The 15,561-nt window shown below is 39.3% G+C and overlaps 1 protein-coding gene across 2 annotated transcripts; it reads left to right on the top strand.

Moving 5' to 3' along the window:
- The first annotated feature begins 2,771 nt into the window (after positions 1-2,771).
- Positions 2,772-15,419, top strand: lrrc73 (leucine rich repeat containing 73). Of its 2 annotated transcripts, XM_044372233.1 has the most exons (7): positions 2,772-2,891; positions 3,365-3,667; positions 4,316-4,476; positions 8,730-8,852; positions 12,267-12,367; positions 13,249-13,516; positions 15,024-15,419. In XM_044372233.1, the coding sequence occupies exons 2-7, from the start codon at positions 3,396-3,398 to the stop codon at positions 15,092-15,094; spliced, it is 996 nt and encodes a 331-aa protein (XP_044228168.1). In that variant the 5' UTR covers positions 2,772-2,891; positions 3,365-3,395; the 3' UTR covers positions 15,095-15,419. The 2 variants fall into 2 exon arrangements, with proteins under 2 accessions (XP_044228168.1, XP_044228170.1); XM_044372235.1 differs by lacking the exon at positions 2,772-2,891 and having other exon boundaries at positions 3,091-3,667.
- The last annotated feature ends 142 nt before the right edge of the window (positions 15,420-15,561 follow it).

Below are 15,561 nucleotides of genomic sequence, written 5' to 3'. Positions count from 1 at the left end.
GAGACATGAAAACATCAAGCATAAGAAATGTAAGTAGTGAATTAAAAAGGATTCATTCAGAAATTATTCATGTTGGAAATAAAAATAATAAAAATAAAGAGAATTGTACTGTTGGAGCAAGTCTTACAGAAGGACGAAGTGTTCCTGATCCTCAGACTTTGTCTCTTAAACTATGAAACAGAATTTAAAGGAAAAAAATAAAAGACAGTTTCAGTTGTGAGTTTGGATATAAAACTCTCACTTTCATAGAATAGATGAGTTTCACTAAGTCAATGAAATGATTTTAACCAGAAGATTAGAGACACAGATAGAAATGAAATATGAGAGAATTTCCTTGTTGTTTTTTTTCCTTTTTTTATTTTTTCATGTGTCTTTGTGTCTGTTTTCTTGTGCTTTTTAAACTGTGTTGTGTTAAGATCATTTGTAAAGAATTTTATTATTATATTTTATTTATGTTGGTATAACTGAGGGGGAAATTATATAAAATAATACATTAACAATGCACATTTATACACACAGATACTTGAGGAACCAGAGAAAAACCAGCTATAAACATCCAAACCAACACGGCTGCAGTCACACAGACACACTGAGGAGAGAACAGGAAGCTTTGAGCTCGTTTTATAATGTCGATGCAGCTTAAAGCAGCTTCTGATCTGATTCTGGTCTGATGGGGGTAAAGTTTGGGAATCTTTTTTTTTTTGTTCACATTGAATTATTTATTTATTAAACTGCTCAGTTATTATCAATTATATTTATTGCTCAAAAAGATGCTCTGAATGCTGCTTCACATCCCTCACCACTCTGCCAGGAAGCTCAAATTTAATTCAATTTCCCCCTTAAAAACTGTCAAAAATGAAAAATATAACTTAATTTAAGCAGAAAATGTCGTTTACAGCAGAAAGAAAGCAGCTCAAAGAACAGATTAAAACATGAACAACAGACGTTTAATGAATCAGATAAATTATGACGAGAAAAATCAAAGTTCACAAAACAGACGATCAGAGAATTACAATCAAATACAAACTCAGACATAATTATGAGGATCAATAAGTCAATTAATAGGATATTTATAATAGATTATTTGGATAAAATCATTTTAAAAAACACAACAGAAAGAAAGAAATAATAAAAACAAATAAATAAATGTAACATAACAAGAAATGTAATAATAACTGATGAAAATACTAAAAATAAACATTTTACTATCAGTAAACAATAATTAAAAATACTCCAAACAAATAAAATAGTTACTTCTATTAGTTTATTAGTGTTAAGAGGACAGGAGCTGATCAATCAATCAATCAATCAATCAATCAATCAATCAATCAATCAATCAATCAATCAATCAATCAATCAGTCAGTCAGCAGCTTCTGATGACAAATCAATAACAAGTGTCGTTATGAACAGTCAGTTTAATAAATAATTATAATCCACTTTTCTCCACATGACGTCACAAACTCAGGCGGATTAAAACAGGCTCAGCGGGGTGTGACGTAACAGCTGCAAAGATTGTCTATTGAACAGGAAGTGTTACTCAGATTATTTCTTCCACTAACAGGTTTTATAAACGCGTTTTTATATTTCTGTCATTTCCGCTTTTATAAGAGAAATAAAACTCAGAGGAGAGTTCAAGTTGATAAAAAAAAATAGAGGAAAAGAAATCATAAAATTTCTGTTTGTAAATAAAACATGTGCTCAAATATTTTGTTGTTTCAACATAAGATTAATTTATCATATTCTGTATTATTAACGTTATTTATTTATTATGGTTTTCTATCCTCTTGATCACATAAACACTCAAAAAATAAATATTTTAATATTTTATTAGGAAAATTCCATACACATAAATATTATGGCAAAGATCTTAGTTTTTAAATATGAATTGTCCTTTCTGGTAAATCGATTAAAACGAGTCAATAACTCTCAAATCAGTCTAACCAATCAAAAAATGATTGGTTAGACTCTTTTTTTTTAAAGATGTATTAGCACATTTTTGAATAAATATTCACACAAGTACTGTTTCATTGGTCTTTCTTATATGAAAAATATAGTTGTATTTTTAAAATTAAATTAGTCATTTTTTAACTTGATATATAATATTGCTATGTAGATAAATGTTTTATAGTTTGAAAAAAAGTACTTATCACACGTCCATTTATTTGGCTTTCCAGAGCTTTCAGTCACATCTCTTATGAAAAATATTTATTTTAAGTTCCAAAAAATGTCAATAATTACACATATATAGTATAAGATATAACATTAATGATACTACTACTACCTACTTTATATATGAGCAAATGTATATTAAATGTATATACATTTTATAAACGTTTACACTATTACTGTCTTTTAAACACGTATTGTTTATATTATATTATATTATATTATATTATATTATATTATATTATATTATATTATATTATATTATATTATATTATATTATATTATATTATATTATATTATATTATATTATATTAAAAACGTAGTTTATTGTCTCTTCCACACCAGCTGTCTGTCTCTGTCCTGCTGTTGGTTCACAGAAACAGCTCAGAGTGAGCCCTCCTGCTCTCTCTCGTCTCTCTGTGTCTCATAGTAACGGTCACCTGCAGAAACACACCGGGACTCACCGAGCTCACTCCGACCGACCGACAGACCGCCCGCCGGACTCCAGGACACCGAACCCCGCTCCGCACCGCGCGGCTCTCCGTTGCTGATCAAACCCGACCAATCGATATCGGGATCGATCGACTGCGATGTCCGCCGCGGTGGATCAGAACCGGCGCGTGGCCTGCGGCGAGATCAGAGGCACCGGAGCCGCGAAGGATGACATCAGCGTGTGAAACTCCCGATCCTCCCCGCGTGAGCTGATCGATCATTTATTTATCAGGTTCATTGATCACCTTATTGCAAAACTAATAGCCTAATAGGCTGAAATCATGATTGATCGGTTTGATCACCTGATCAGGTCCAGGCAGAGCAGCACGCACCTGCTCATGCCCATTAATACTTTACAGTCATTGATTATTGATTAGCTCCGGTGTGTGTTTTCACTTAAAAATATTAATTTATCAGTGAGTTTATCAGCTGAAATTGATCAGGTGACTGACCCAACATGATCAGCACTTATCAATAATTGATCACTACCTTATTAGTTTCCTCTACAGACAGATCAAAGATAAGAAGAGCTGAAAGTATTGATCACTGAGAGAAAACTGATAAATGTCAAACAAATAATGTCCTCAAACTTATTTACCTGTTGTTCATTGATCTGTTCATGTGTCATGAGCCCTCACTGATCTTGTATTAGCAGCAGCAGGTGATAATTATACAGCAGAGATCAATAGCATGTTGTCCCCGCAGGTGTCCCAGGTGTCCCTGCAGGTGTCCCAGCATGCTGCCGGCCTCCATCCAGATCACGGGCGAGCAGCTGTCGGCAGCTGAGGTTCAGGACATCTGTGAGAGTCTGAAGGAGGACAGCGTCCGGCTGCTGTCCGTCCGCGGCTGCCAGCTCTCTGACCGGGACTTTGGACGCGTCTGCCGCAGCGTGGCGGAGTCTCGCTCGCTCGCTCAGCTCAACCTGAACCTGGGCGTGGTGTCCAGCATCAGCCGCACCCGACACCTGGCCGACGCCTTGAAGACCAACCGCTCCCTGCAGACGCTGTTGTGAGTTCAGAAGATGTTGAATAATAACTCTTATTGGTTTGGGATCTGGAGATGATTCCCGTCAAAGAATCAGGACCCTCAGGTCAAAGGGATTTATTGTAGACAGAGAATAGATGTTGTGGTAGGACACTGACTAGACTGAGTATGTTGTGGTTTACAAAGAGAAATAACAACATAAGAATAACTTAAATGTGAATTAACGTTATTTCAAAGCAATAAAGCTATTTCCTGTAGCCCTTTCAATCTAAATCAGTAGCAAATATAACTTTTAGAAAGTTGAACAGATAATTTGTAAATGCAGGAAAACAGCCTTTGGCCGAACTAAATTAAGATCATATAAATCACAACACATATTTAATGACAACTAACACAAAATAGCGATCATGCAGTGTCCTCCATGCGAACTAGGTAGTTAAGAGCCGATTGAGGCAACAACTGTAAAATAACTTAAAATTACAAACAAGCCTAAAGAACCAAACCGTAAATGCTGCATGACAACATAAAAGGAACATTACAACAACTTATAAGCAGTGAGAAAACTCACAAATGATGCCAGCGCTTGTTAATGAAGCCAGGCAGGCTTTCTCACAAACTCATAACCAGCTAGAGTGTGATTGGCTTGTAAGGCTCTGTCCTCACCCCCTCCAGTCTCCATGGAAACCCTCTGTTGGATGCCGGCCTGGTGACCCTGAACGCGGCCCTGACAACCCACCCGGCGCTGGTCTGTCTGGATCTGGGAGACTGCATGCTGGGAGACGAAGCGCTGCGTCTGATCTGTGGGATGCTGCCACCTGACGGAGCCAAGTCAGGTAACAAACACCTGAAGAGAACACTGAGAACAACACTGAGAACAACACTGAGAACAACACTGAGAACACTGAGAACACTGAGAACAGTGAGCAGAACACTGAGAACACTGAGAACACTGAGAACAACACTGAGAACACTGAGAATAGTGAGAGCACCACTGAGAACAACACTGAGAACAACACTGAGAACAGTGAGAACAGTGAGAGCACTGAGAACACTGAGAACAGTGAGCAGAACACTGAGAACACTGAGAACAACACTGAGCAGAACACTGAGAACAACACTGAGAACACTGAGAACACTGAGAGCACTGAGAACACTGAGAAAAGTGAGCAGAACACTGAGCAGAACACTGAGAACACTGAGAACACTGAGAACAACACTGAGAACAACACTGAGAACAGTGAGAACACTGAGCAGAACACTGAGAACAACACTGAGAACACTGAGAGCACTGAGAACACTGAGAACGGTGAGCAGAACACTGAGAACACTGAGAACAGTGAGCAGAACACTGAGAACAACACTGAGAACACTGAGAGCACTGAGAACACTGAGAACAGTGAGCTGAACACTGAGAACAACACTGAGAACAGTGAGAACACTGAGCAGAACACTGAGAACAACACTGAGAACACTGAGAGCACTGAGAACACTGAGAACGGTGAGCAGAACACTGAGAACACTGAGAACAGTGAGCAGAACACTGAGAACAACACTGAGAACACTGAGAGCACTGAGAACACTGAGAACAGTGAGCTGAACACTGAGAACAACACTGAGAACAACACTGAGAACAGTGAGAACACTGAACAGAACACTGAGAACAACACTGAGAACAATGAGCACACTGAGCAGAACACTGAGAACAACACTGAGAACACTGAGAACGGTGAGCAGAACACTGAGAACAGTGAGCAGAACACTGAGAACACTGAGAACAGTGAGCAGAACACTGAGAACACTGAGAACACTGAGAGCACTGAGAACACTGAGAACAGTGAGCTGAACACTGAGAACACTGAGAACAACACTGAGAACAACACCGAGAACAACACTGAGAACAGTGAGAACACTGAACAGAACACTGAGAACAACACTGAGAACAATGAGCACACTGAGCAGAACACTGAGAACAACACTGAGAACACTGAGAACGGTGAGCAGAACACTGAGAACAGTGAGCAGAACACTGAGAACACTGAGAACAGTGAGCAGAACACTGAGAACACTGAGAACACTGAGCAGAACACTGAGAACACTGAGCAGAACACTGAGAACAACACTGAGAACAACACTGAGAACAGTGAGAACGGTGAGCAGAACACTGAGAACACTGAGAACAGTGAGCAGAACACTGAGAACAACACTGAGAACACTGAGAGCACTGAGAACACTGAGAACAACACTGAGAACAGTGAGAACACTGAACAGAACACTGAGAACAACACTGAGAACAGTGAGCACACTGAGCAGAACACTGAGAACAACACTGAGAACGGTGAGCAGAACACTGAGAACAGTGAGCAGAACACTGAGAACGGTGAGCAGAACACTGAGAACAGTGAGCAGAACACTGAGAACACTGAGAACATTGAGCAGAACACTGAGAACACTGAGCAGAACACTGAGAACACTGAGAACACTGAGAACACTGAGCAGAACACTGAGAACAGTGAGCAGAACACTGAGAACGGTGAGCAGAACACTGAGAACAGTGAGCAGAACACTGAGAACACTGAGAACATTGAGCAGAACACTGAGAACATTGAGCAGAACACTGAGAACACTGAGCAGAACACTGAGAACACTGAGAACACAAAGGCTTCAGATTTGACCTCTAAATGTTGTTGGATTAATATTTAAACATAAACTTGATCACGACTTTGTAACAGTAAATATAAACCTTTTCTCAATTGATTAAAAAAATGTGTGTTAGGTCATGTGTTTTGATGATCAATCGAAAATGACGATCAATAAATCAAACTTATCAATAAGACAGCAATGTAAAACTGATCAATTCACACCAGAAAAAACAGCCCACAGCTGGTTTACTGGGTCTGGGTTATAACTGGAATGAGGGACAATTATGTGGAACACCCTAGCAACCACTTAGCAACATCCCAGCAAACACTTAGCAACACCTAGCAACCACTCAGCAACGCCATAGCAACCACTTAGCAGCATCCTAGCAACCACTTAGTAATATCCAAGCAAACACTTAGCAACACCCTAGCAACCACTCAGCAACACCATAGCAACCACTTAGCAACAGTCTAGCAACCACTTAGAAACACCTTAGCAACCACCCACAACAGCACAGAAACCACCTGACACCACCCTAGCAACTGTCGGACACACCTTAGCAACCACATGGAAACATCTAGTAACACCATGGTGACCTCCCAGAACACCCTAGCAACTGTCGGACACACCTTAGCAACCACATGGAAACATCTAGTAACACCATAGTGACCTCCCGGAACACCTTAGCAACTGTCGGAAACACCTTAGCAACCACAAGTAAACAATCTAGTAATGTCATAGTGACCTCCCGAAACACCCTAGCAACTGTTGGACACACTTTAGCAACCACATGAAAACATCTAGTAACACCATAGTGACCTCCCGGAACACCTTAGCAACTGTCGGACACACCTTAGCAACCACATGGAAAATCTAGTAACACCATGGTGACCTCCCAGAACACCCTAGCAACTGTCGGACACACCTTAGCAACCACATGGAAACATCTAGTAACACCATAGTGACCATAGTTCCGGAACACCTTAGCAACTGTCGGAAACACCTTAGCAACCACAAGTAAACAATCTAGTAATGTCATAGTGACCTCCCGAAACACCCTAGCAACTGTTGGACACACTTTAGCAACCACATGGAAACATCTAGTAACACCATAGTGACCTCCTGATACCACCCCAGTAACTGACATGAAGGACAGTTGTGAAATGGTCTTAGAGTTAATGTAAAACATTAACAGGTGGGGTCCTCTTAGGTCCGAATAGGCAAATCAGTTTCGACTTAAATGTCGCACACACATTAAATACAGTTTAATAAAATAAATGGCAGATTTGCAGATGAGTTTCTATTTACAGACCTGGTGAATCAGCTGAGTGTGAAACACAGTAAAGCTGCAGATCAGCAGCAGTTTGGAGGAAGCAGACAGATATTCAATAAAGCTCTGAGGACGTTTGGTCTCTTGAGACTCTGTTATTTCAGGCTCAAATAACCTGAATTCATCAGTCCACATGCTGGAGGATTTAACTCCATCATTTCAGATCAACATAACAAGGACAAAGCATTAATGCTTCTGCTGACGGAAAATCACAAATTAGACCTAAAAGGCCTAGAAAACAGTGATTTATCTCCAAATTATTTTGAGCCTGATGTCCTAAAAGCAGCTGAACTCTCAATAAGGAAAATGTTTTCTGCATGTGGAAAACTTAAACTGACCTATCTGTGATTAAAGTAAATTGTGTTGTTCCTAAATAGAGGGATCTGGATTTAATAATAAAAGTAAGTCATGAAATCTCTTGTTTGTCTCTGTAGAAAATGTCCTGGGATATATTTCATACTTTAGTTTTTTAAAATTATTTTCACATATTAAGCTTTACTGTTTCCAAATTTATAATTCATGATAAGGAAAATTTATAATCAAAATTTTAAAGGACTGAAAAACAAAAGAGCTGAACTCAAAAAACACAACAAAAAAACATGAAACATGACAGTCAAGTTGGATACAGTACAAATTTATGTAGATTAAAGAAATTCACATACATATCTTACCCATACATATACGTTCAAACACACATATACAGTATATGCATGTGTGTGTGTTTGGGTGTGTGTGCATGCATACATACATACTAATTACAGGAAGTAATATTATTAATATAGTCAGATATTCAGTAACATGGTCATCCGTCTATTGGAAGAGAAAGGACAAGCTGGTAAATAACCTTCTGATACATTCTGATGATGTAGTTATAATTTCCCACCTTTCTTCAAACACATCTTCGGTGTTCCTCGTTTTGTGAGTCACTTTCTCCGTAAGTTGCACTTCTTGAATCGTACTTTTCATCTAATTAAATCCGGGTTGTGATCTTTGTCCACTCCATTGTAATTTGCCTCAGTGCTGTGATTCTCAGGAGTCCAGCTGGAGGTTTTGTCTATGAGTGTATTTCTGTCTATGAGTGTATTTCTGTCATGGTGTGTGTTCGGTTGTGTGCAGGTCTGAGGGAGCTGACGCTGAGCGCTAACCCAGGAATCAGCTCCAAAGGCTGGGCTCGACTCGCCATCGCTGTGGCTCACAGCTCGCAGCTCCGAGTGCTCAACCTGGACTACAACCCGCTGGGTAATCAGATTACATTATATTACTGACATCATGGGAACAAAAAAGTGTCACGCAATTACATAATAATAATTTAATATATGTAGCACATTTCTTACAAAAAGATGGAATTCACCACTCTCGCACAGATTTGTTCTAAACGTTTGATTGATTTCAGACAATTTGTGATATTTAGCAAGTTTCTCTGAATTTTATAAAAGGTACAAATGAAACTGACGAGTCCAGTCGTGTCGTTCGAGTCATAAATAGACAAACACTCATAATCTGACCTGAAATCATAAAGTCTTCATATGAACGAATTTACAGTTTAAATGTGAAAATAAAATGTAGAGATACAACAATTAGGTGATGAATAAATCGACAGAAAATTAATCATCAACAATTTTGATAATCGATTAATCATTTCAGTAATTCTTTAAGTAAAAATGCCCAAAGAAATTGCTGGTTTTGGCTTCTCAAATGTGAAGATTTGAAGCTTTTCTGTGTCATACATGACAGTAAACTGAATATCTTCGGGCTGTGGACTCTTGATCAGTAAAATAAGACATTTGGAGACGTCTCTTTGAGTTGTGAGGGATTATAAGAGGCTTTTTTTCACAATTATCTGACATTTCATAGACTAAATGATTAATTGATTGATCAATAATGAAACTAATTTTTAGTTGCAGCCCTAATAAAATAGAAAACTGAAACAAACTGGCTTCCAGTTTCCTGATGTGCAGATGTTTCTGTCAGTAGTAAACAGCTGTCCAGCATCATGTTGTGTTGCAGCTGACAGTAACATCAGCTACTGAAGGCTGTAATATTCTCTCCTCTAATATCTCTGTGACATCACATGACGCCTCTCACATCATATGAGTTATGGAGCGCTTTGCTTTAGAAAGATGTTTTTTAGCATCTAACTTCATGTCAAAGCGTTTCCTCTATTTTCTTATTTCACAGCGCTGCTCTGATGGATTCATGTTTTCTAATAGTTTCAGCTCCTCTAATATGATGACTGACACCAATCAATGTGTCTGCTGGTCTCTGATTTTAATCACTGTAAGCTTTACAACTGGCTAAAATCAGACATTTTAGGGGAGTCGATGATGCTAATGATGAAATCTCAGGTACTTTCAGCTCCTCATGAACAGGTGACCTTCATCAGGCTGAAACCAGAGATTTAACACGTTCAGAGAGTTTGTCGGAAAAACTTGAAGGAACAAACCTCACAGAGGAAAGTCAGAGACGTTTAGGAGAAGAAAATGTTCCTGCATGAGGCTCAATGTGCTTCACAAAAAAACAAAAAGAAGATGCAAGAAATAGGAACATTAAAAACATAGAGACAAATCAAAGATATTTAAAATCAAATAAAGTTAATAATAAATAAAGATAAACAATACTGTAGTTGAGGTTAAAATTAGGGATGCACAATATTATCGGCACGTCATCGGTATCGGCCGATATAAGCTCTAAAATTAAATATCGGCATCGGCCCGGATGAACATTTCTGCCGATTATGAGAGGACGATGTGTCGCCATCTCCTCTGCCGCCTGACTGGGTTTCCCTCCACGGACTGTTTCACCCTTTGGGGGGGGGGGGACTTCTTCTTTTTGGTTTATAACGGCGGTTGGCAACCAGCGTATTAGGTGCATTACCGCCACCTTCAGGACCAGAGATTAAATCTTACACATTAATCCTGTCTGTCTAATAAACTCAATGAAAACTCTGCTTCTGCTCCCACTCGGCAGGTTCATTAAAGTTTTAATGCTGAGCTCCTGAATCCAGTCTTCCTCAGTTCTTCCTTCATATATTGTCTTTCTTGATCATACTTAGTACAATCTATGCTTGCATGCATAATAGTCTCCTCAGCCAGCTGGAAAAAAATATCGGCCACAAGGAGTTGGAAATATCGGCATATCAGATATCTGCAAAAAATCCAATATCATGCATCCCTAGTTAAAATATAGTAAATTATGGGAGCTGACATCTCATTTGGGTACAAAAATCATGTCCCTCAGGGTTAAGATTAGGAGGTGGGTTATGCAATAATAATGGTTAAAGGTGCCCTCTGGTGTTTTCTTGTAAACAAACAAAAATTATATTGACATTCATTGTTACTCAGCAAAAGTCATCGTGTGTTTCCTTGTAATCTAACAAATGTGTTGAATCCATTTCTGTGCTCATAAAACATTTGCAAAACATTTTTTTTAAAGTATTTTAAATTCTGCATTGTTTACATCCGTGATTACGAGTGTGCAGTCTTCTTCTTCTCTGCCATTACAGCCTTCTGTAGATCAGTGGAATAGTGTGAAGCTCTTAGAAGGATAGGAAGGAAGTGTATCACGTCATCTGCGTGCACGCACATCCTCATGCACATGCAAGGGTCAAACAAAACAGGGACTCGCTCATTAAAAACCTGCTCCATCACTACCAGAGGCCAGAAACTCCACAGGAAGGAGTCGATCTGATGTCCTCATAAATGACAAAAACATGTTTTGTGTGTGTGAACAATGAAGTGTAAAAAGAAACTGAGTTTATGATATAAAAACAGAAAAGCTGCAGACGCTCCGACTGGAGACACTGCTTGACAGTTTTATTGGAAAAATTAGTAATAGTTATAGTTATAGTAGTTATTATTAATCATTTTATTCGTAGTCACTATATATGCTGTTATTTTTGAGCTGTATCAAATGTTTTTACTCAATATTTAATTATAGTTTGGCAAATTGTTGTTATTGTTATTAGTAGTTTTATTGTTGTTGATTCATTGTTCTGTGTTTTTGTTTGTTTGTTGGTTTTGTTTGTTTTTTGGCACCCGCTAGGATGCAATAATTACTAGTACACAAGCAGTTGGTCTGGACTGGTTTGCCGTGCTGATGGTAGTTTGTTCTGTTGGTATGAAATGAGTTTCCAGAATTTATTGTTGAACCTCTTGTAGACGACTAATGGAAATTTTTTACCATCCCGTTGGGCATTTTAGTGCCGTTAAACAGGATATTTTTACCACATTTTAACCCAAACCATGGGAAGGATTAGTGTATCACCAGCAGGCAAAAACGTTTCTCTGTTTTGAAGCAATTTGAATTTGATCACGTGATTTTGTGCAATCAATCAATCAATCAATGCACATGCAACAATAAACAGACTATTGACATGGAGGAATTGGTACCAACAGCTACTTCCTTGTTTTTTGTTCCCTTTCGCCTTGGATTTTAGTACATTATTGTTATTATAATGTCATATTTACTTGTGTGGACCCCAGGAAGAGTAGCTGCTACCTTGTTAGTGGCTAATGGGGATCCATTATATTTATATATGTATATATATATATATATATATATATATAATATATATTATGTATGTAAATGTCTAGAAAGGAGCTCTGAATGTCTTGATGATGTTTCTGAGGGTTCTGGTTCTGGTTCTGTCTCCAGGTGATCAGATTGCAGGGATGCTGGCGGTTGCCGTGGCGTCCAGTAGAACCCTGGAGGCACTGGACCTGGAGGGTACCGGACTCACCAACCAGTCAGCACAGGTTGGCCAATCACATTTCTTCTATGTTTTCTTCATTGCATCATAGTTCAGCTGAATCCAACTGTCCGCAGACTGACAACTGACTTACAGACTTTGTTCCTGGGAAGTCTGCAAGTGTCAAGTTCTGTCCAAATCCACAATTCATCAAGTCCACCAGGAACCTCAAGAGGACTTTCTGTGGACTTTGCTGAGAAAATTACCCATAATCCACAGCAAAATGGAAGTGATTACATTTAATTAGTAATTAATAAACAATCATAATAATATGAATCATATCATATTAATCATATTATTATTTTTTCATTTTTATTGTACAAGTTAATTGATGTAGTGAGGTATAATGTACACATAGAATAATAGTCCTGTAGGCTTAATAACGTGGATTTGTTAATATTTGTTTATCTGCTAAACTAGACGGGCAAAGTTTGTTTTTGTCTGTCTACAATGTAAAGGTCCTCAGTGAGGATTGAATGTGAATATAGATTAATGTTAGCAGTGTAAAGCAGCAGAGCTGCACATCAAAACCATTAAGATCAGTTCAGAAAAACACTGACAAAGATGGAAGATGAGGTCCCGTCTCGTAGCACATTTCATCCCCTCAGTCTCAGGCTCAGTCCGGAGGATGGACATTAGGATTCAGCCTTCATATCAGTGCTGATAAGCCTTTTTTTCAGGAAGTCTTCAGTCTCTCAGGTGTTCCTGTGTTTGTCCAGCAGGGGGAGACGTTGATCTGAACTTCCTTCAACACTGAGCTCAAACACTCATGTTCTTATATTTATCACAGCTCAGAAGATCCAAATTTACACAACAAGTCCCCAAAAACTAACATTAGACCACAGTCCTCTTTACTCTGACCTTACCTTACACCGTCTCTGTCTGCAGGTGTTCTTGGACATGGTGGAGAACTACCCGACCAGCCTGCGGGTTCTGGTTCTGTCGGAGAACGACATCAGTCCTGAGCTGCAGCAGCAGATCTGCGACCTGCTGTCTGAAGCAGAGGACGAAGACGACAGAGAGGCCCCGCCCCTCCAGCCAGGCCCCGCCTCCAGCAGCGCCCTGCTGCCAATCAGAGACAAGTATCACCCAATGAGAGACAAGTACCAACCAATCAGGAACAAGTACCAGCCCCCCGCCTGGCTCCCCCACAGCAGTAAGGGCTGAACACTTCACCTCATCCCCGTCCTCTCTACAGACCGGCCCCCCTAACATCTGTCCCTCCTTCAACCAGTCCCAGTTAAGCCCAGTATTATCCTGGTTCTGCCCCAGTTAAACCCAGTATTAGCCCTGGCGGTCCCAATTGACCCAGTATGAGCCCGGTTCTGTCCTCTCTGTGGTGTTCAGTGACAGTAGGAGGTTTTGTGTTCTGTATAATAGTGGACTAAATGTGAATTTGGTTAAACTGGTTTTAATCTAATCCCAGTTAAGAAAGAATATTCAGTAATCCTAATAATCAATATTCAAACAATATTAATTAATTCTCCCATTAAAGATAGTTTCTTCCTCTGTGGTTCCACGCAGCTGTGTGGTCTGAAGCTCAGTTGTTCTGGTTCTGATTACAGATCTGACTGTATTCTCCTTTAAGGTTCGGTCACACCAGCATTGAAAACTGTGAAATCCATTAACTTCACTGGATTCACTTGCAAAGTAAATCCAAGTGAATTTTTCACATCAATTTCAGCTTTGGTGATCAATAACAAGCCGTCCTGACAGAGCTGACCTGTGAGCAGACGGAGAGCCGGAGAGTCCTAAATGGAGGAAGCCATCGTAGCTTATTAGCTGTGTTGCTAACATCCAGTTTTATTGAAGCTGTCAGAGTAAAAACTGTTCAGAGACTGTTTATACACAGTTAGCAGACAGGAGGACATGATGCTGATATGTCTGTTCAATATTGACCTGTTAGCGACCAAGCTAACCTATTGTGACTGACTAGCACCACCACGTTTCCCTAACATGGTTAGCTCACCAGCTGCAGTTCACCAACTAGCATGAAGAATAATCACGTCTTCATCGAGCTTCAATAACCAAATATTTCAGAAAGATGAAGTTCTGATGTGACCGGTCCTTTAGAAAATTCTTTCAGCTGATGAAAACATGAACTTCAGACATTATGAGGACACTTCTAACAGAGTTTCTTTGAATGAATGAACACACGTGTTTAGCTAAAGTACTAGAAATGATGTATATACTGTATTTATAACATTTTCCAAATCAGCTGTTAGATTGATTTCCTTCAAAGGAACAGTTTCACATTTTGGGAACTCTTCTTATTCTCTGTCTGACGGAGAGTTAGATGTTCAGATTGATGAATATGCAGCTGAAGCCAGTTAGCTTAGCTTAGCATAAAGACTGAAACAGGGAAACTGCTAGCCTCATACAAAAACAGGAATGTAAAAACGTTACGTTGTGTTTTTATGGGGGGTTGTGCTGAACTTTTCAAACTATTTCTTAAATAAACATGACTTAACATTTGCTGTGATGGATTATTTCTCTGCTGGTTGATTTTCATAGAAACAAAATGGCTGCCTGGAAGGAAATCAATCTAAAAAGTGATTGATGATTTGGAAAATGATCAGCAGGATTTGTATTTACTGGTTTCAGAAACGTTGGGACATGGCGGTCTGGTCCTTTTCTAAACGTGTCGTTCTTTAACCCTACAGACTCCAGCCCCCAGATGGTCTTGCTGACATCAGGTCTAGGTGAGAGCTTATTGGCTGAGACTGAGATGTGACCCCTCCCACAAACACCCACACTTCCTGTTCACCTTTTAAATGATTTTTTTTCTTTTGGTTTGGTCTGAATGTTCCTGGTTTATTTCTCTGCACTGCACTTCTCTGGGTTGTCAGATCACCTGATGTCTGGCAGCCAATCACATGCTCTGCATGGTTTGATGTAGCACCTGTACATAGACGAGAACAGAGCGACACAAAACCTTAACACACCAAGTGACTTCTACACAGACAGGTGTTTGTTCAGCAGTGTGTTTCTGATGAATGTTGGTTTGTTCTGCTGCTCTGATGTCACAATAATAAAACTGTTTACAGCTTCGTACAAACCGACGACTCAGCGTCTTCATTCACTGTCAGTGACGGACAGACATTTGATGTTTAACGATGTTTAACATTTTCACACATATTAAGGTGTGTCAAAGACAGTGATGAAAGTAACTAAGTACATTTACTGCAGTATTGTAGTTAA

Source organism: Thunnus albacares, chromosome 14 (assembly GCF_914725855.1).
Source record: "Thunnus albacares chromosome 14, fThuAlb1.1, whole genome shotgun sequence".
Taxonomy (NCBI): Eukaryota; Metazoa; Chordata; class Actinopteri; order Scombriformes; family Scombridae; genus Thunnus; species Thunnus albacares.
The sequence above is the reverse complement of the archived record's forward strand: the minus strand, read 5'-3'. Positions and strand labels throughout refer to the sequence as shown.

Coding starts and splice junctions, on each gene's coding strand:
- lrrc73 (XM_044372233.1), top strand. CDS start 3,396: ATGCTGCCGGCCTCCATCCAGATCACGGGCGAGCAGCTGTCGGCAGCT. Junction 4,477..8,729: donor ACCTGACGGAGCCAAGTCAG/GTAACAAACACC, acceptor GGTTGTGTGCAG/GTCTGAGGGAGCTGACGCTG. Junction 13,517..15,023: donor CGCCTGGCTCCCCCACAGCA/GTAAGGGCTGAA, acceptor TTAACCCTACAG/ACTCCAGCCCCCAGATGGTC.